General features: G+C 41.1%; 1 protein-coding gene across 4 annotated transcripts in view; it reads left to right on the top strand.

Annotated features, from left to right (window-relative positions):
- The window catches only part of ADAMTS9 (ADAM metallopeptidase with thrombospondin type 1 motif 9), a 197,544-nt gene that overhangs the window by 60,350 nt on the left and 115,253 nt on the right, over positions 1-21,941 (top strand). For 3 of the 4 annotated variants that reach the window (XR_012678594.1, XM_075183374.1, XM_075183376.1), the window contains 6 exons: positions 29-136; positions 12,737-12,882; positions 13,532-13,713; positions 13,794-13,930; positions 18,304-18,421; positions 19,565-19,660. Coding sequence is in view for 3 of the 4 variants with exons in the window: in XM_075183374.1 (XP_075039475.1) it covers positions 29-136; positions 12,737-12,882; positions 13,532-13,713; positions 13,794-13,930; positions 18,304-18,421; positions 19,565-19,660 (787 nt within the window). In the remaining variant the exon portion in view is untranslated. The remainder of the gene's footprint in view (positions 1-28; positions 137-12,736; positions 12,883-13,531; positions 13,714-13,793; positions 13,931-18,303; positions 18,422-19,564; positions 19,661-21,941) is intronic. The other variant, XM_075183375.1, reaches the window with a different exon arrangement.

Raw genomic sequence — 21,941 nt, 5'->3', positions numbered from 1 at the left:
AACTGTGCGTTCGTTTGTACCCGTGAAGCAGATGCAGTGTCGGAGATTGTGGTGCATTAACATGGAGGGGCCCCACAAGGGTTGCCGAACTCAACACACCCCATGGGCGGACGGGACAGAATGTGAGCCAGGAAAGGTGAGAACTTTGGTTTCCAAGTGGTTATGTTTTAATAAAAGTTCAAGCAGAATCTGTGTTCTTTGTCACTGGGCTGCGTTAAACTCTAAAAGCATCTTCTGGTATATTTTGGGTCCATGAAAGAGCCATCTTGGAGGCGATGATGTCACACAGGAAGCAGTAAAAAGTCTTGGCACAAAGACTCTGAGAATTCCTATGTCCCTGTCTATTTTCCCACAGTTACACTTCGCTGCCTCCGAATCACAGGCCCGGGGAACGATCTCAGAGATTCATTGTGGTGAAACGTCCCTGCTGTTCCCATTATCTGAAATGATGCTTTAAAATTGCTCCATCCACAATTAAAAAGATAACATTAGAAATGGAGACAATGATGGAAGGTCGATGCCAACGAGCCCCTGTTATCTTCTGAAGTCGGTCTGTAATGAGGAGGCGTAATATAATCTCCAGCTCCACAATGGACATATTTTGTTCCTCCTTTCCTGCCTTTTACGGGAATCACATTATCGCATATAGTTTATTCTTTACTTTTTAGGTCTTTCTGTATTAGCCAGAGATAAAATATTGGTTAGCCAAGCATATAGAGTACATTTCTCCTGGTCTTCAATGCCAAGAGCGGCACCCTCTAAATATCTTGGCGCTGCACCTAACCCTTCTTAGAATGGAATCTATAATTACTGTAATTAAATACAAAATTATCATCTTTATTTCAATATTAAATCTAAGAATAGTCTAATATTAAATGGTATATTGGTACTCTGATGTAATTTGTGTAATTGGCTGATACTGAACAAAAGGAGAGGGTTTCCTAAAGGCGGTTTGATGGCAACGCCAGTTTTCTGCGTTTTTTCCGGCAGTTTTAAAACCGCCGGATTTACTGACACCCAAACCGCCTGTTAAAAGGCTGAAAACCACAGTTTAACAAGCCACCACTTTACAGATCACCACCCCGATATTTAATTATCATCATCACCATTTATTTATATAGCGCCACTGATTCTGCAGCGCTGTACAGAGAACTTACATCAGTCCCTGTCTCATTGGAGCTTACAGTCTAAATTCTCTAACACACACACACACACACACACACACACACACACACACAGACACACACAGACTAGGGTCAATTTTTGATAGCAGCCAATTAACTAGCTAGTATGTTTTTGGAGTGTTGGAGAAAACGGGAGCACCCGGAGGAAACCCACGCAAACACGGGGAGAACATACAAACTCCTCACAGACAAGGCCACGATCAAAATACAAACAGGGAAATTTACTCAGCTGCTGTTTGTCAGACCGCCAGAAGAACAGCTAGTACAATAGAGGAGGTGGTGAGAGGCGAGGTTGCTCACACTGCATGCTATTTGTGCTAACTTGCTATTTAGAACATTCTTTTACCTCTCTGTCTGTATGTATTACCCAGTATTGTTTTATTAATGTTTGTTCCCAATTGTAAAGCGCTACGGAATTTGCTGGCGCTATATAAATAAATGTTGATGATGATGATGATAACAGGCAGCACTATTGACTTATGAATTATGGGGGGCAATCCTTATTTATTGATTAAGGGACAACATTTATTTATAATTAACTTATGGGGGGCAAATGTTATTTTACATTATATTAAGGGGTCAATGTTATTGTATTATTATATTATGGGGGCACTATGTAATGCTATACGTGTGCATCATAAATAATTTTTGCCCCCGTTAGCATGGAAATAATATTGCCCAGTTAATATAATTATATATTCATATTGTCCCCCATAATATAATACAACAAAAATATAATATATTGAAAAATAAAACTGCCCTATAAATTAATTTTGACCCTTAATCAAAGAATAATGATTTCCCCCATAACCATAAGTCAGCAGTGCTCCCTCTTATGTTCTGAATGGCTAGAGCTATCTAGCCAGAAAAACAGGTTTTTGAGTAAATCACTTGTCAGTTTAGCTGTGTTCAATCCGCCACACATCGCCAGTCATTTAACACTCCAGCTTCACGATCAGCCAATCAGAAGCATCCAGCTAGTGCTGGCGACTGTCATCATTCTCATCAGAGTGTATTCGCAGCTGCCCTCTAGCAGGTGGAAATGATACGGCTCCTGGCAGGTATATCTGCCTCTCCGTGCTCTTATGCCTCAGCCGCATTTGCATGAACACGCCCTCACTGTACTACGCATGCGCGCATATATACGTGCGCGCTCTTTGTGCGGCATGCGCCGTGCAAATGTTTGTCATTTTCGCTAAGCAAACAGATGTACATTATACTTTCCAACATGTTACACCTCCCAGGGGTGGGGGTTGAACTTTGAGGATGGGGGGAGGGGCAACGCAAATTCTAGAATTTTAAACAAAGAATTCCTGTGACTTCCGAAAAAAAAGCAAGTGGGGGGAAAAATAAAAAGCGCTTTAAAAAGCATTGGGTCATATTCAGTTTGCTCCGGAGATCGCAGTTACGGCTCGCGATGGTAATCCGCGGTACTGCAAAAACGATATGGTTGCGAAGGAAAATATGCGTTGTTGCGTTATCGTATTAGCTTATGTCATGCGCAGCTGCCGCGTAACCACAATCTCTGAAGCTAATTGAATCTGTCCCATTGTGTCTTTTTAAACGCGTTTAAACAATTTGGATTGGTGGAAAAGAAAATCACGTCTGCGTATATGCAGTGAGATCAATCTTGCTGACCTGTGTCTTTATATTTTATCCAGTCCGATAATATAATATGGATTTAAAGTTATTCAAACTATTTAGAAAGCTGGATCTGGTAAGGAGTCTGCCACAAATGGATAATCAGGCGAGAATCACGCTCAGTGTAATTATAGGTATAAAATTTGAACTAGCACTTGTTGATAAGGAAGGAATTTCATTCTCCTTCTGGAATTTCATTTATGTCCTGTGTTAAAAAGGATTAAGCTACCTGCATTGTTCAGTGCTATTCTCTGCTCTTGACCCCCAGGTACAGCAGGCTTGATTCAAAGAAGGTTCAAGTACAGGAAACTTAATAAGACCATAGTATATACAGTTTCATAAACATGAAGACTCTTGGGGCTAGATTTACTAAACGCCGCTTTTGAAAAAGTGGAGATGTTGCCTATAGTAACTAGAGATGGTCACTGACCCCCGTGTTTTGGTTTTGGATTCGGTTTTGGATCTGGATTACCGTCGTGTTTTGGTTTTGGTTTTGGTTTTGCAAAACCTCCATTGCGTGTTTTGGTTTTGGTTTTGGTTTTGTTTGGTTTTGTTTTGCTATTTTTTGGGAAAATCCATGTTTTTGGGCCTAAATTAACCCAATTTAGTGCTCCAACTGTTTTAGAGACAAGTAATCTAATTGTTGAGGTAATAAATCATCCCAAAAAACAGTTTAATTCTTCGTTGGTAGGCCTATTCTACACACAAAACAGATTGTCTTCCTCTCCATCTATGCATATTGGCAATGCAGCCATCGTCTTTGAATGTATATTACACCCTACACTTATAGTTAAATATGTAAAGAAATGGAAAAAGCCAGTTTGGTTTCTGTCTCTCAAGGCCCCCCTCCACTTGTATAAAATACCAAAAAATTCAGCCATTATAGACTGTACAATATTAATTGACATGGAGAAAGCCAGTTTGGTTTCTGTCTCTCAAGGCCCCCCTCCACTTGTATAAAATACCCAAAAATTCAGCCATTATAGACTGTACAATATTAATTGACATGGAGAAAGCCAGTTTGGTTTCTGTCTCTCTAGGCCCCCCTCCACTTGTATAAAATACTAAAAAATTCAGCCATTATAGACTGTACAATATTAATTGACATGGAGAAAGCCAGTTTGGTTTCTGTCTCTCTAGGCCCCCCTCCACTTGTATAAAATACTAAAAAATTCAGCCATTATAGACTGTACAATATTAATTGACATGGAGAAAGCCAGTTTGGTTTCTGTCTCTCTAGGCCCCCCTCCACTTGTATAAAATACTAAAAAATTCAGCCATTATAGACTGTACAATATTAATTGACATGGAGAAAGACAGTTTGGTTTCTGTCTCTCTAGGCCCCCCTCCACTTGTATAAAATACTAAAAAATTCAGCCATTATAGACTGTACAATATTAATTGACATGGAGAAAGCCAGTTTGGTTTCTGTCTCTCTAGGCCCCCCTCCACTTGTATAAAATACTAAAAAATTCAGCCATTATAGACTGTACAATATTAATTGACATGGAGAAAGACAGTTTGGTTTCTGTCTCTCTAGGCCCCCCTCCACTTGTATAAAATACTAAAAAATTCAGCCATTATAGACTGTACAATATTAATTGACATGGAGAAAGCCAGTTTGGTTTCTGTCTCTCTAGGCCCCCCTCCACTTGTATAAAATACTAAAAAATTCAGCCATTATAGACTGTACAATATTATGAAAAATGGACAAAGCCAGTTTAGGGTCACTCTGTCTATGACACCCTACCCTTAAGGATAAATTGCCCTAACAGCAGCCTTTCAAGATGGTATGTGATATGGAAATGCCACAAGTCCCTTTCCTCTTTGGGGGTAGATTGCACCCTACACTTACATAGAAAGTTTTAAAAAGATGTTATCGGCATCATCTTCAGCTTCATCCTCACCCTCATCAGTGTTATCGTCATCATCACAGACTATCAATTCATCGCCGCTTGAATCCGCCATTAGAGAACAGTCAGTGCTTGCATGTCTTGGATGGTGAAGGCCTTCCTCGTGGAAGATGTAGTTCATTTTTATAAACATCATTTTCTCCACATTTTTGGGAAGTAACCTTCTACGGCGATCACTGACTAAGTTCCCTGCTGTGCTGAACACTCGTTCAGAGTACACACTGGAGGGTGGGCAGCTTAGGTATTGCAAAGCAAGTTTGTACATGGGTTTCCAAATAGCTTGCTTTTCTTCCCAGTAAGGAAAGGGACTGTCTGACATTTCCATATCAACTACCTCTTGAAAGTAATCCTCCACCATCCTTTGCATGTTTATACTCATATTGGATGGACTTATGGGCAAAGTGACACTTTTTTTTGAAAAATCCTTCAAACCAGCCCAGATGTTAAATTGTTCTCGTCTGCCCCCTGTGTCTTCCCTGCTTCTTTTTTGGAAATTTAATTTTTTACGAGCAACAGCTTGAGAAAGTGAAGGAGGACACGTCGTCAAGCCGAGGCCCAGTTCAGCGGCCAACTTGCTGAGCAATAGCTCCTTGCAAAAGTTCACATCTCGCTCATTTACAAGTAAAGACTCAATGTAGGTTTTAAACCTTGGATCAAGCACAGTGGCCAAAACGTACTGATCCGAGTTCAAGATCTTAATAACTCGAGGATCATTGTGAAGCGAATTAAGTACTTGATCGACAAGGCCAACATACTTTGCTGAATTGCTTGCTTTCAGCTCCTCCTTCATTTTCTCAAGCTGCTTTTCCAATAGTCTAATTAAAGGAATGACTTGGCTCAAACTAGCAGAGTCTGCACTGACCTCACATGTCACAACTTCAAATGGTTTCAGCACCTTGCACAGCACTGAAAGGATTCCCCACTGTGCAAGAGTGAAATACATCCCCCCTCCTTTCCCAATGTCATGACTTGTGCAATATGCTTGGATGGCTTTGCGCTGTTCCTCCATCCTCTGAAGCATGTACAGGGTGGAATTCCACCGAGTTACCACCTCTTGCTTAAGTTGGTGGCAGGGCAAGTTAAACTGCTCTTGGAGCTGCTGTAATCTCCTACATGCTGTGGCTGAATGCCTGAAATGGCCTAAAATTTTACGGGCCACCGAAAGCATCTCCTGCACCTCACGGTTGTTTCGTAGGAAGCTCTGCACCACCAAGTTGATGGTGTGAGCAAAACAGGGAATATGTTGGAAATCACCCAGCTGTAATGCTCGCACTATATTGTTGGCGTTATCTGAAATGACATACCCTGGGGAGAGTCCGAGTGGTATAAGCCATGCATCAATCACATCTCTCAGTTTGCGTAACAAATTGTCAGCCGTATGCCTGTTAGTGAAGCCGGTGATACAAAGAGTGGCCTGCCTGTGACAAATGTTACGTAGTGGTGTACATGCTGCTGCTGTTCCTGCTGGTGAAGGTGAATGACCAACCCAGTGGGCTGTCACAGTCATATAGTCTTTGGTTTGGCCACTTCCACTTGTCCACATATCTGTGGTTAAGTGAACAGTGGGCAGAATGGCATTTTTCAGCGCAATCTCTACATTTTTACACACTTTTTGGTATAGTTGTGGAATAGCTTTACGGGAGAAATGGTGTCGCGATGGAATTCTGTAACGCGGACACAAAACCTCAATTAACTGTGAAAAACCAGCTGCGTTTATGGTGGAGATTGGACGCAGATCTAACACTAACATTGCAGCCATGGCGTCTGTGATTCGCTTGGCGACTGGGTGACTGCTGTCATATTTGCTTCCCCTCGCAAAGGATTGTTTCACAGTTAATTGCTGAAATGTAGGACTGCTCATTTTATTCACCTGCCTCTGGGATGACGATTCACCCCCAGCAGCAGCAACAGCAGCAGCAGGACTAACGCTTTCTTCAGAGGAATCAATAATAGTGCCGGAGTCATCCAGCCTTAAGTGGGATGCCGGGCTAACTCCGAGCGCTACTGAGGATATTGATGAGGATGGTGTGGTGGGTGTATTTTGTGGCCGTCGGTATGTCGGTGAGCGGAGGGTCTTAGCTGATGAGGGAGTGCTTGTATTCTTTTGGGAAGAACTTTCAGCTTTTCCCAACACTTTGCCATGAACTCTCGTTAAATGGCGTAACATAGACGAGGTTCCAAGATGGTTAAGGTCCCTCCCTCGACTGACTGTGGCTTCACATACACTACAAATGGCTATACAATTGTTGTCTGGATTTGGGTAGAAATAATTCCACACATAAGAAGTGGATTTTTTTGTTTTATGCCCAGGCATGACAATGGCCTTTTTCTTGTCACGTGCCAGAACTGCTGCCACTGGTGCAGGACTTACACAAACAACCTCATCCTCATCAACATCCTCATTAGCGCCCTCGTCGCCTACACAAATCTCCCCCTCATCCTCTTCTAATTCCAAAGTGGCATCCTCAATTTGGGTATCACCGGCTACACTCGGGCTATTAAGGCACACATCAGCAGAATGCTCACGATTAGACATCCCACTGTTGGATGGACTCTCCACAGGGATTGTTGTCATTTGTGAATCAGAGCAAATATTCTCCTGTAATGCCTCACTGGTATCTTGCAGCTCAGCTTTGACGCGTAACAGTAGTTGTGCACCAATTGTAGGCTGGGTAACTTTTTGGGATCTGCCACTAATAGCCAAAGGTGAAGGCCTCATTCTCTCTTTGCCACTGCGTGTGTAGAATGGCATGCTTGCAATTTTTTTTTTATCGTCACTTAACTTTTGCTCAGTTACACTTCGTTTTCGCTTCAATACAGTAAATTTTTTTTTGGTTTTTGTTTTTTGCACTAATTTGAAAACACTCTGTTGTTTGACATCGCCTTGGCCAGATGACGTACTGGGAACACTAACATCAGGACTGGTGACAGAACCTGGTTGCTCATTTAGATCATATGTGGACTGCTTTGAATCCATTGCGTAGATACTGCTGACAGATATGACTTTTGACAGCCAGAAATATTAATGCACAATTAGAGAGGACACCCCAAAAACACTGAGGAGTGCTAACATTTATTGAGTAGATACTGCTGACAGATATGACTTTTGACAGCCAGAAATATTAATGCACAATTAGGGAGGACACCCCAAAAACACAGAGGAGTGCTAAAATTTATTGAGTAGATACTGCTGACAGATATGACTTTTGACAGCCAGAAATATTAATGCACAATTAGAGAGGACACCCCAAAAACACTGAGGAGTGCTTAAAATTATTGAGTAGATACTGCTGACAGATATGACTTTTGACAGCCAGAAATATTAATGCACAATTAGGGAGGACACCCCAAAAACACAGAGGAGTGCTAAAATTTATTGAGTAGATACTGCTGACAGATATGACTTTTGACAGCCAGAAATATTAATGCACAATTAGAGAGGACACCCCAAAAACACTGAGGAGTGCTTAAAATTATTGAGTAGATACTGCTGACAGATATGACTTTTGACAGCCAGAAATATTAATGCACAATTAGAGAGGACACCCCAAAAACACTGAGGAGTGCTAACATTTATTGAGTAGATACTGCTGACAGATATGACTTTTGACAGCCAGAAATATTAATGCACAATTAGGGAGGACACCCCAAAAACACAGAGGAGTGCTAAAATTTATTGAGTAGATACTGCTGACAGATATGACTTTTGACAGCCAGAAATATTAATGCACAATTAGAGAGGACACCCCAAAAACACTGAGGAGTGCTTAAAATTATTGAGTAGATACTGCTGACAGATATGACTTTTGACAGCCAGAAATATTAATGCACAATTAGGGAGGACACCCCAAAAACACAGAGGAGTGCTAAAATTTATTGAGTAGATACTGCTGACAGATATGACTTTTGACAGCCAGAAATATTAATGCACAATTAGAGAGGACACCCCAAAAACACTGAGGAGTGCTTAAAATTATTGAGTAGATACTGCTGACAGATATGACTTTTGACAGCCAGAAATATTAATGCACAATTAGAGAGGACACCCCAAAAACACTGAGGAGTGCTTAAAATTATTGAGTAGATACTGCTGACAGATATGACTTTTGACAGCCAGAAATATTAATGCACAATTAGAGAGGACACCCCAAAAACACTGAGGAGTGCTAACATTTATTGAGTAGATACTGCTGACAGATATGACTTTTGACAGCCAGAAATATTAATGCACAATTATGGGGGACAACCCAAAAGCGCTGGGGAGTGCCAAATATGAAGAAAAAATAATAAACCTCTATCCTCCTCTCTGCACTAGCGATTTTGGTTAGAGCAATTGCAAGAACAATATTGTATTCTTTCTCTGTCCCTGCTCTAATTAGCCTATGACTACACCCTGCTCTCTCCCTCTGTCAAATGGCGATGGATTGCTGTGGAGGCGTGTATTTATAAAGTTGAAGTATCGCGAGAACCGAGTCCCGAGATCCGACGACGTCACAATGACGTTCGGCCTCGATTTGGATTCGGAATTGGCGGGAGAGTACCGAGCTGCTCAGCTCGGTACTCGGATACCCAAAGTTCGGGTGGGTTCGGTTCTCGGAGAACCGGACCCGCCCATCTCTAATAGTAACCAATCAGATTCTAGCTGTCATTTTGTAGAATGCACTAAATAAATGATAACTAGAATCTGATTGGTTGCTATAGGCAACATCTCCACTTTTCCAAACCCGCCGTTTAGTAAATATACCCCTTGATCTTCTCACAGGACTACTCTAATACTTCCTCACAGTATAATACTGTTCCTTTGGTAAAAGAATAAACTAAAATCTTCATGTTCATATAACAAATGTTTATTTAATTTGATTTGTTTTCCTGGTTACAACTAAGGACCCGATTCATCAAAGCAAGTACCTGCTGATATTGAGTGTATTGTACGCAAAATCACTCTTCATATGCCCAGAACGGGGACATACGCCAGTAACGGCAGCCATGGTGGCTCCATCTTCAAACACAAAGGACACCGATTACAGCCTATGATTTCGGGGATGGAGCAGGGTGGAGAAGGGACGTTTGGCCATAGTTAATGTACAAGTAAGGGCGTTCCAAACTTGAGTGCACGCAGTCTGAATCAAGCTCCTGGTCATCTCAGTTACTTCTGTTTCTGTCTATCTCTTGCTGCAGCTACAGAGCTAGTCTAAACTTCTAAACTTTTTTTATTCTGAACGTTCTTTTGTGAATTTATAATCCACATAGGCCTTGGACGTATCGTGCAGTGTATTGTGTAGTAGAGAACAGCAAACCTACACCCGAATTCAACAACGCACATATCTTGAAATCCGTGCCTTGATGAGTGCCATTTATGTGTGTTTTAAAACATACACGCGTCGCGCTCAGTATGCATTGCCTTGATGGATCGGGTGGGGTACAGAATAATAATGATCATTACTCCGACAAGACTTACCCTGAAGTGTTGACAGCAAACAACTCCTTCCCGACCAGGCTCCTTTCCGACTGATGTGACCAACGACTACAAGGCATCGCGACGAATGAAGACGCCGGCGAGAGTTGATGACGTCACCGGGGAGTACGACTGGTATCGGTGCTGTTAACGGGGTAATGTAAGTATGCGGGCATGGGCAATGTACAACGCTTTGCTAAGTACAGTCTCCATGCCCTCATACTTACATTACCCCCTTAACAGCACCGTTAACAGCGTTGCGCTCGCCAGCGACGTCATTAACTCTCGCCAGCGTCTTCATTCGTCGCGATGCCTTGTAGTCGTTGGTCACATCAGTCGGGGAGGAGCCGTTCGCTGGCAACACGTCGTGGTAAGTGTTGTTGGGGTAGTCAGCATCGATATGCTGACTACCACCGGATGGATCAGGCCCTAAGAGAGCAAATTTGCCCCTGGACAAACCTTGTTATGCAAAAGCAAATGCAATTTTTGTTGCTTGCAGAGAAAATACTGGGCAGTTTTTAATACTGCAATTTAGAGTAGAACTGGGGCGCTCCTCCCTCTAAATTTGAACACACATTTTAAATTTGCCCTCCTGCAGCACAACATGCAAAATTGCACCTACTAACTGGATTTAACCCCAACTTTAAATCAAGCCCAGACCTCATTCAGAGTTGTATTTAAAGCAGCAATCCCACATAGAATTGTTTTCCTTTATATAGCAAGTTAAGTACCTGTACGTATGCATTTAATAGTAATTTTTCTTAGTTGTTCTACAAATCATTACCTCCTTTTTGGTTGACAAAACACAGTCAATCTGCTACACCAGGCCTGGCCAACCAGTGGCTCTCCAGGTGTTGTGAAACTACAAGTCCCAGCATGCCCTGCCCAGCAATCGCCTGGCTATCTACTGGCAAAGCATGCTGGAGCTTGAAGTTTCACAGCACCTGGAGAGCCACAGGTTGGCCAGCCCTGTGCCACACAGACACAGACCAGCAGGTCTCAGCATGTAATGTGATGGCAGAGGGGGGAGAAATTGGATGTCACAGTGAGGACAAAGCTCACAGTGGTGTTCCAGATCTTCTCTACTCACTATATCATGTGCCATGTGACTGTGGTTGCCATGGTAGTCCAGACTCATAAATCATAAATAGCAGCCTGAAGAAAAAACCAAGGGGAAAATGGTAATAGTAAATGCCAACATTCTTCTTATAGTTTTATATAGTCTGTCTTTATTGTTGGAAGTAGAAGACAAAAAGGAGGACACCGTGTTCTAACTTATTTTATTAATACTGTTTGTGTGTTAATAAAACTTTACATTGTAATTAAGTTTTTACTTGGGTTGTGCAATAGATGTAAGTTTTGTTTTTAAACCTTTAATGTTTTATTATTAATACTTAACTAGAAGATAACCACTAGAGTTGGTGTTTTACCTATTGACTAATAATCAGGCAATTGTTAGTTTTTTTATGTATAACCACTACCCGGGCTGGACCATTGTTCCAGCTCAATCTTCCATATACAGCTCTGACTGATGGAGCTGTCGGTTTCTTCCTGAAGATTATTGAAACCACCTTAGTGATATAAAATGTAATGGAATCCAAGAGGCTCGTTAATCACGTACAATCTTTCTGTGTTGTAAGGGAAGCGCCCCGGCTCAAAATCGAATCCTGCCGGTGGTGAAACGCAGCGCACAATAGCATTCTACTCGTTTATAATGGGCACAAGTCTCTTTACTGGAATGTGTCTTTCCACTGCTGTCAACTCTCGTCTCCTGGAGTTTGCAATTTTACTTCAAGGCCTGTTTGAGTCATACCTGAGTTATCAATGGCTCTGCAGCGGATGGTGAACTTATAATTTCCAAAGCTTGCTGGGAGATGTAGTCGCGCTACAACTTGGCTCATGTACATTTCTATTCCTTTAAACAGTTCCTATATTGCCTTTGTTTTTATTGTCAAGGATTCTTCCTACTTTTTGCCTTATCGCTATATTGTAACACCACTGATTGTTTATAGAAGCCAATGATATGCGTTATAAATCACATATAATGCATATGTTTTCCTAATAAACATTACAGTAAATCTCATGGATTTTATAAGCAATGACATCGGAACTCACAGATTATACAGGTGTTATTTACGGGAGTTTGTACATATATTAGCATCACATGTGTATTGTAAGAATATTGGGATTTTTTTGTGCTATAATTCACAGGCGATTATCCCATGTATTGCAGTTTAAGTGCTAAATCCTGTTACAAAACAGCGATGGATGAGTGTGCATATAACTGGTTTATTCCCCTTGAAGAAATACAGTAGACATAACTTCAACCTCCTTTGTAAGGTTCTGTTCAGTGAATTGAAGGTGGTGGTTCATGTGTAGTTCAGATTTGGGTATAAATAAATAACCTTAATGCTTAGCAGTGAGATAACGTAGAACCTGTTAATAAATAAAACATTATCTCTTCACACTTGAGTGTTTTCATCCCTTATGCTTTGAAGAAAACATTATGTGTTACATCTGTGTTATCTTTGTGTTCATCCTAGTACTGCAAGTACGGTTTATGTATTCCGAAGGAACGTGATGGGTCAGTTGTGGACGGGTCTTGGGGATCCTGGAGCCCATTTGGGGCTTGTTCCAGATCTTGCAGTGGGGGAATTAAGACCTCTATTCGAGAGTGCAACAGACCAGAGTAAGAGCATTTCTTATTATATAGGAGAAATACAATTTTTAAGTGTGTTTTGTCTACTGTGCTCATGTAGTGGCATTATTTCTTATGCTCACACATATGTATAGAACCTTTTGCAGGAATTTTGAGTTGTGGGGGAGATTTTTTTCCTATGCACACCAGTAAATCTTATTGTGTAGCCTTTAAAACACATTTGTTTGCGCTAAGCCATTTAGCAAGTTCTGCCATGAATTGTACAATATATCTTTCAATACATACATACTTTACAGATGTCCACACACAAAACTATTTTTTCTCAATCATATACAAGGTGGTCTTATAATTGTCTCATGGCACACTAATGACTGTATTCGAAATATCTTAATTAAACACATTGTTTAAAAATAGAATTATCCATGTTTGAAAATGTTGATGGCACAGTACTTTGAAAACAATTGTATCACTATGTCTATTGGCAGTTGAACAATCATAAATAATCAAACTATTCTGAACATGTTCACTATATAAAGTTTATCAGTTTAAAAATTGTATTTAATTCCAGAAATAAATGACGATGTTCTCCATACCATTCTATTCATAATACACAACAACCTAGCGATATTTTCTGTCTCAGAATAGTCAGGATCATTTTGCTTTCTGTTTTTTATTTCAGGCCAAAAAACGGTGGTAAATATTGCGTGGGGCGCAGGATGAAATTTAAATCTTGCAATACCGAGCCCTGTTCTAAACAGAAGAGAGACTTCAGAGAGGAGCAATGTGCTGAATTTGATGGAAAGCATTTCAATATCAATGGCCTACCTCCTAACGTGCGCTGGGTGCCTAAGTACAGTGGAAGTAAGTGCAGCTGAAAGGTCTCTTCTACTTGTCCTGCTGAAATTAAATGTTATTGACAAACCGTTTCTGTCCGTCCACAGTTCTAATGAAGGACCGCTGTAAATTGTTCTGTCGTGTGGCAGGGAGCACAGCGTATTATCAGCTCAGGGACAGAGTTGTCGATGGGACGTCATGCGGACCGGACACAAATGATATCTGTGTGCAAGGACTGTGTCGGGTAATTACTTAGGCACTTGGTTTGTGCGTTACTGTTTCTCACGCTTGCAATGGGCACTTAAAGGTTAATTTAAACACTAAAAAGAGTAAAACGTATTCTCAACTGACTACTTGCCTAGGGGCTGATGCTGAGCTTGGAGCAGCAAAGCACAAAAAAAGGAGCAAATTTGCACCTTGGACAAACCATGTTGCACTGGAGGGGGAGGTAAATTTAAAAGGTGGAGACAGATTTATAGTTGGAATAGGGCGTGTGCTAGATCAACTTTAAATTTCAGTATGACAATAATGTTATCAAGTTTTTGTGTGCTACATGAAAAGCAGCCAGTATTTTCTTTACGTGCATGAATAAAAATTAATTTGCACCCCTTGCATTGTAACATGGTTTGTCCAGGAGCAAATTTACTGCTTTTTTTTATGCTTTTCTCCTAACTCAGCAGCAGGGCCCTAGAGCGCAGTGTTCTGGTTGTCCTTCGAGTTCCTCTGTCTTGCTCGCACAGCCGCCATTACTCAGCTCCTGTAAGTTCCGACTGGCAGTATGTTGTAAGTTGCCAACTTGATCTGTCTCAAGAAAAAAAAAAGTCTAGGCTGGCAGGAAGGCAGAGGATCCCGCAATTACTTTTTTCACTCCTGCCAACCTGGTATTTTTTGAGACAGGCGGCGTATTGTCGATGTAAGCGGGAGCTCGCTGGAACCACCTGAGCAATGAATGGCATGGATAAGTTTGTATTCTTCTTACACATTTTGGGGCTGATACAGTGGGAGCAATACGCTAGATTGCGCAATTCTGCATCTTACAGCTGCTCGAGCCTGGATAGATGGGAGCTTTCTAACATACCCTGAGCATAGTAAAGGCAAGTAAGCGCAATTGTGGATCGGGACAAAAGCAGACATGCCGTATAAGAGAGAAAGACCTATAACTTGCGGGTGGCCAGAGGCAGGTGCAAATAGCGGATGAGGGTGGTCCTCAGCATTAGGAAACTTGTGATTGGCTGTTTGCTAATGCTCCGTTTGCACTGATTGATTTCTCCGTTGCTCGGGCATTTATCATGCTTTTGTGTGCGCGTTTAAGCATTTTTTCATACACAAGAAGGGGAGTTGTTTCTGTTGTATTAGAGAGGTCTTAACAGTTTTATTGATGCCTAATAGCGAAGGCGTTTGTTGCAAAAAAAAAAGAAATGCTTAAAAACGTGGAGGCAAGTGGCGTGTAAGTGTATCAGACGTATGCTTGGCATAAATACGCTACTGTTGCTGCCCGGAGGCATCTTAAGATAGTTACCACTTTGCATATGGTCTCTTTTGCTGCTTCTTTTATGATTTCGGATTGCTGGTGGGATTTGGGACGCAATTGCGGGCAATCTCCCATCAGCCCCTTTATGTCCTTTTCTTGTTGCATAAATTGTTGCATTTTTTATTTAGTTAGATCATTTGTTTTAAGGACTTTTGTTAGTATATAATTACCAACATTTTTGGAAATGTACATATTCAGTCCCGGACTGTCACAGTAGTAAAGGCATTTAAAGAAATCTGCAAATGCCACACACTGTTTCAGCTCTTTTGTGTGAGTGATCTTTTAAAAATTTGGCAGCGTTTCTTATGTGTTGCTTTCAAAAGGACTATTGTGTTTATGTCCAGGCAAAAAGGGCAAGTTACCCCTTCTGTCAGTCAGAAGTCGCTATTTATAACTATTGCTCGCTCTGCTCATTTTGTTTATAGAAGCTCCTAACTTATAATTTGTAACATGGAACTATGATGTGCAGCAACTATAATGGCAGTTCCGGCCTCCCCTGGTTTCCAGGGGATCTTACATGCAGTCATTTGTCAATGCTGAATCTGCTCAGCTTTATCCCAACATCAGTGGTTTTGAAATCCCTGCAGAAACCGATTGTGTGCTGGAACTGTGCAGCCTCTGGGTGTCTATAGGGCAATATAGCAGGGGCTGTCGCTGTCTCGCATCTTCGTGGCTTCTGTTCCTTTATTAGGGGTGTGAGTCATAAACTTGTTGTCGTCTGCCGGTTGAAGCGATATGTGTTCTTTATGTTTTTTTTACAGAGATGAGCTAAATTTCATACATCAAGGGCTTGGTTATATTTTCAGACTGATTTTTGCTATATCATCATCATCATCATTTATTTATTTATATAGCACCACTAATTCCGCAGCGCTGTACAGAGAACTCACTCACATCAGTCCCTGCCCCATTGGAGCTTACAGTCTAAATTCCCTAACATACAGACAGACAAACAGAAACACAGACTAGGGTCAATTTGATAGCAGCCAATTAACTTACTAGTATGTTTTTGAAGTGTGAGAGGAAACCGGAGCACCCGGAGGAAACCCACGCAAACACGGGGAGAACATGCAAACTCCGCACAGATAAGGCCATGGTCGGGAATCGAACTCATGACCCCAGTGCTGTGAGGCAGAAGTGCTAACCACTAAGTCACCGTGCTGCCCTATTGGTTGTATTTAAAGGGGAACTATTATCAAAATTCTTGTTTCTACATTATGTGCAAAATAAAAAAAAATATTGAGCGTTGTCTTCTATTTAATTGAAGAAACATGCGTGAGCATGAATGTACTTAGCATAGTGTATGCTCCTTCTCTTAAATAGGCCGCTGTTGGTAAAGAGATTTTTGTTTCTGACTAAACCTCTGCATGGGTAGCAGTAACAGCAGCGCCACCTGCTGGTTGTACAGAAAACAGACTAACCAAACAGAAGTACAATAAAATATTGAAATAAAAAAATAAATAAATGCATTTTGTAATTAAAATGTGTATTTTTCCTTTCTCGATTCGGAAAAATCATCTGAAGATGCATAAAGATGTTCCTATGTAGTTGGTTGGATCTATAGTTTACCCAGTACAATTTGTTTTTACAGTGGTCAATAAAGTTGTTACAAATTGCTTGCTTCGCTTCCCTTGCCTGCAATTGTGTGAATCTTTGTGCCATAGTCCCCCCCCTTTCTTCTTCCAAAGTCTTCTACTCTGGCTTAAAGGGGCAGCTATTGTATTGTTTGGACAAATTGACTACATTTTAATCTGCTTTTCAGCCACCATAGATCCTTGTATATATAATGTACATCACTTATTATGTTCCTCCTCCCCATTCCAGGAATATGTGCTTACTTCTTCTTTCATGCCACCCCATTAGCACACTTAATAGAATAGTTAACTGAGCATTGGCATGACGCATGATCGATGGGGTCCCATAGCAACATTTGAAGGTGCCCAGCAATACGTGTCCATGTACTCATTGGCCCTTTCTGCTTTTCTGAGCATGGACAGCAAAGCTCACTGTTCACTGAGAGCCCAAACGGGGCTTCACTTACGCTAGCCCCTGTGCTTGCTCAGAAGAGCATAGCACTGGAGCGGATGGTTTCATCGCTGGGCTCCCTAGGAGTTGCATGGGCTTCTCCGGTGGTAGTTGCACTACTCCTTTCTTACATTAGTGTGAATCTATCCACCAATCACAGGCATGCTCTAACCTACCAAAGCCTGATTCTAAGTTTAGTAAGGTGAAAGCTTGCTGCTGATTGGTGGAACTTCCTTTGAGCAAAGGTACTGTGTGAGCAGTGCACACTATCTTCTCTGTGACTGGTCAGTGCAGAATCCTATCACTAGGGACTCACCCTTATTGGCCGATTTATGGCATATCAGCATACTACAGAGTCTGAAAGACGAATTAGGCAGGAATTCCTGAAAAGCATAGGGGATACACAGTAAGTATTATGAACTATATACACAAAATAATTCACAGTAATAAATACAGTAGTTGTTCCAAACATTACAATGACTGATTTACATTTTTGCATTCTACAACCCCTTTAAATCATGTATGATAATCTTTTCACAGTGCAATTTATTAGGGGCGTGGCCTCGCTTCTGATGTAATTGGGGGGCGTGGTTATAACTGGCAAATGATAGTAGGGAAAGAAATGTCACAGAGCTCCCTCTAAATATACTCAAAGTATAGACCTTCCACTTAAGGGATTGCAGATTACAGTGGCTTTATTTGCACTGTAGTAAAGTCCTCCGTGGATTACGTAAATATTTTAGCTTCCTTTTCCCTATTTCTCTTACCTACTCTTAGCTAGCTGTATAGACCATGGCCTGATAAGCACTGAACTTCCAGTGACATTTTTATCATGTAGTTTAAACAGGTGTAGACAGAGGAAAACACTAGTCTAGAGGATGTCTAGACTAGTGCTACCAACCAACTGTATTTACAACTCCCCCCAGCTCTTGTCAAACTGCCGGGTTAAATATATCTGTGACCTGCACAAAAATACCCTCCATTTACTGTAACTAGTAACAAAGATAGTACTCTTCGTTATTTTTTTTTCTCATGGATCTTTTCAACATCTTTTTTTAAAGCAAGCTGGTTGCGATCACGTCCTAAACTCAAAAGCCAGAAGGGATAAGTGCGGTGTCTGTGGAGGAGACAATTCTTCCTGCAAAACTATAGCTGGGACGTATAACATAGTGCATTATGGTAGGTACCGCTGCAAAAAATAATAATTACGCTGAACAGTTTATTACATTGCAGTAGTGACCAGCCATTGTGTGGGCTATTCCGTGTGACCATTCACTAACCAGTGTCTCATGGATGCTGCTCGTTAAGTGCTCCAGCAACGTCTCTGTTTACTAGTGAACTGACAGATTGCATTCATTGGGCCTGAGTCATTAAGGAGAGCAAAGCATAAAAAAGGAGTAACATTTGCACCTGGGCAAAACCATGTTGCATTGGAGGGGGAGGTAAATTTAAAATGTTGGGACAGATTTATACTTGGGGTAGGACATGTCCTAGATCAACTTTAAATTTCAGTGTAATAATAAAGCTAGGAAGTATTTGTGTGTTAGATGAAAAAACAGCCAGTATTTAACTTATGTGCAAAATAATAAACTAATTTGCACCCCTTAAATTGTAACATGGTTTGTCCCAGAGAACATTTACTCTTTTTTTGCCTTAATGACTCAGGCCCATTGTGTGTAGGTGACAGGTGCTCGTTTTAAGGATATTCCTATTATTTTAGTTTATATCTGTCCATATAAACAATGCAGAGACACTTAAAGCCACTTAAAGCATTAAACCTTTGACTTCTGGTGCATTAATGAGTGCCCCCAAACAACACATGTCTCAATACACTTTATCTGATTTGAATACATTGAATGGCTGAAAAAAAACACATTATCGAGTTAAAAATGGGGATTGATGCAGTCTGAAAATCCACAATTCAATGTAAATGCTGGAAAATCACTATATGATTTAATGGGGGGGTATTAATTAATATTGATACATAAATTACAGATTCAGGGATTTGTAGCGTTGTAGTTCTATAATGACTGTAGAGCCAAAGACTGTTTTTAAGGAACACTGACAAATATCCATATTTGAAAGCTGAACATGGTGATATAATATGTTGTAAGGAAACTTCTCAGACACAGCTACACACATTACTGTCTTCATTTAAGCGTAACGTGTTAAATGGAGAAGTTTCCTTCCTTTGTTCCCTTTAAACATAGAAAGTTGTGTTTTGAAGTCATGCTACATGCATCTGCCAGCAGGGTAAATCAAACAGCCTTTTGTAAATGAACTTCCTGCTCATTAATCCGACCTCATCTTTGTGCTTTCCAGGCTACAATACCGTGGTTCGTATTCCAGCCGGCGCAACTAACATTGATGTGCGGCAGCACAGCTACTCAGGGAAACCGGAGGATGATAACTACCTAGGTAAGACCATGCTGGGGGTGAGGTCCTTAGAGACGGTGGGGTATATTTGCTAATGTGCAGGTTTGAAAAGTGGTGATGTTGCCTATAGCAACCAATCAGATTCTAGCTGTCAATTTGGAGAATGTACTAAAAAAATGAGAACTAGAATCTGATTGGTTGCTATAAGCAACATCTCACTTTTTCAAACCGCAGTTTAGTAAATATGACCCCGTGTCTTAAACTTGGCAGGGGTCCCTGTGTCCTCATTAGAGATGTTAAACATTTCGCTGCCGCTGAAGACAGTTTGTTCAGACACTTTACTAGGTACATGGCTACAGGATGCAATTATTATTTTAAATGTTATTAAAGAGCACATGGAGGCAGCCATTTTTGGGCTTCGTGAGAATGTATCCTATTAATTCTCTAGGGACTGCTGAGATCACATGCATTCTCTTGAATGTTGGTTCATCCCAAAAATGGGTGCCTTTACTGCGTGTTGGCAACAAGTGCACTTTAATAAGGGTACATGACACTAAACGCTATACTGAAACATGCATATTTTTAAAGTTATTGAGGTGTGAAGTCAAGCATGCGTACCTCCATTTTTAATGATTTGGCCACTTGCTGACACTGCTTATTTGATACATATAGGTGCTATTTAATGTTACCTCCACAGATGTCATTTTAGTAAATATTTGTAGCCCACCCACAGGTTGGCGCTTGTTTTGTTCTCTATAAGGTTAAAAATAGATCGGCTTGGTAGCTTACACTTAATTGTAAGCCAATGACATTGAAGAGGGAGTTGTTTCCTCTAGGCCAATCCCAGGGTCGGCATTCGGAGTGGTTTGGACCAGTTTACATATCGCGGCTTGGAAATGTGTAGTAGTTTTTGAGTGAAGTCGCTTTACTCAGTGGCTGGGGACAACGGACCTGAGCTGTGGTGGGAACGCGGCCCTTCTGGGATTGATTAGTAGCTGCTTTAGTAGCAATATCTAAATGTCTTTATTCCCAATCCTAAAACTGAGAGAGATAAATGTTTGAAGCCTGGCCTGAGAATCACAGTTGTTGATAAAACCCATCCTATTATGTGGTCCTGATTCATTAAGGATCTTAACTTGAGAAACTTCTTATTTCAGTCTCCTGGACAAAACCATGTTACAATGCAAGGGGTGCAAATTAGTTTTCTATTTTGCACATAAGTTAAATGCTGTCTGTTTTTCATGTAGCACACAAATATCAACTTTAGATGTCAGTGTACAAATAAGCTATCAAGTATTTGTGTGCTACATGAAAAACAGTCAGTATTTAACTAATGTGCAAAACAGAATACTAATTTGCACCCCTTGCATTGTAACATGGTTTTGTCCAGGAGACTACTTACTCAATTTTTTTTTACTTAACTTCCCCTAATGAATCAGGCAATTACGTGTCTGTATCAAAGACACCTTTAAGAAGCCCATAGAACAGCTGTTGCCCTTTCTTTTTGCACCAGACTCAGCACAGCAGGAACATCACAACAGCACCCTGCAGTTGCAGACTGGCACAGTGCCATCTGAGTACCCTGTTACTCTGTCTCCCCAAGGAGCCTCCTGGGGCTGAATAGGAGTAAATGACTGTAAAATTAGCTCAAAAAAGTAATAGATAAAAATAGCGTAGATGCACCTATATGCTGAGCCGTACGTATCCTAAGATCCCTGCGGGAACACATACGAGCCCACGTACACCAGCCACACATTACAGACACGTTCTATTTGAGCCCACGTTTTTATCCATTTGTTTATGTGTAATAAACACATTCGCTATCAGGCATCAATAAAATGTAAAAGTCAATCGCAAGCAGTTAGTGCCGGAGACCATCATCATCCGCTATTTGCACTTGCCCCTGACCACCCGCAAATAACACGGGTTTCTCAGGTCTATACACATCTTTTTCCTGGTCTGCACTTGTTCGCAATTACTGCGCCCTCTCTGCATTCTGACTACTTCAGCGCATGGTAATCCTGCCTCGCCTGGCGCAGGTTGGCGTAAGTGGCAGGACCAGGGCAATCTGCCTGTAGGCATATACATGCACCCACTTTCTTGGCATGTGCAGAGCGATTGCACCCGAGATACGCTATGCAAACTGGCGTATTAATCTCTCTGAATCAGCCCCTTTATGTTCACATGTTTAATGAGTAAAAACAAATCCTAGTTAAATAAACATTGTTTCTTTAAGATTGTTCTCGCTGGTACCTAAACTGAGTTCTCTGTTATAATCAACTGTTCTAGCAGCTCACGGCAGCCTACAGGCAGGCTATTGGCT

The sequence above is a fragment of the Mixophyes fleayi genome, chromosome 8 (genome assembly GCF_038048845.1).
Source record: "Mixophyes fleayi isolate aMixFle1 chromosome 8, aMixFle1.hap1, whole genome shotgun sequence".
Taxonomy (NCBI): domain Eukaryota; kingdom Metazoa; phylum Chordata; class Amphibia; order Anura; family Limnodynastidae; genus Mixophyes; species Mixophyes fleayi.
Note: the sequence above shows the minus strand (reverse complement) of the source record. Positions and strands in the feature narration are given on the sequence as shown.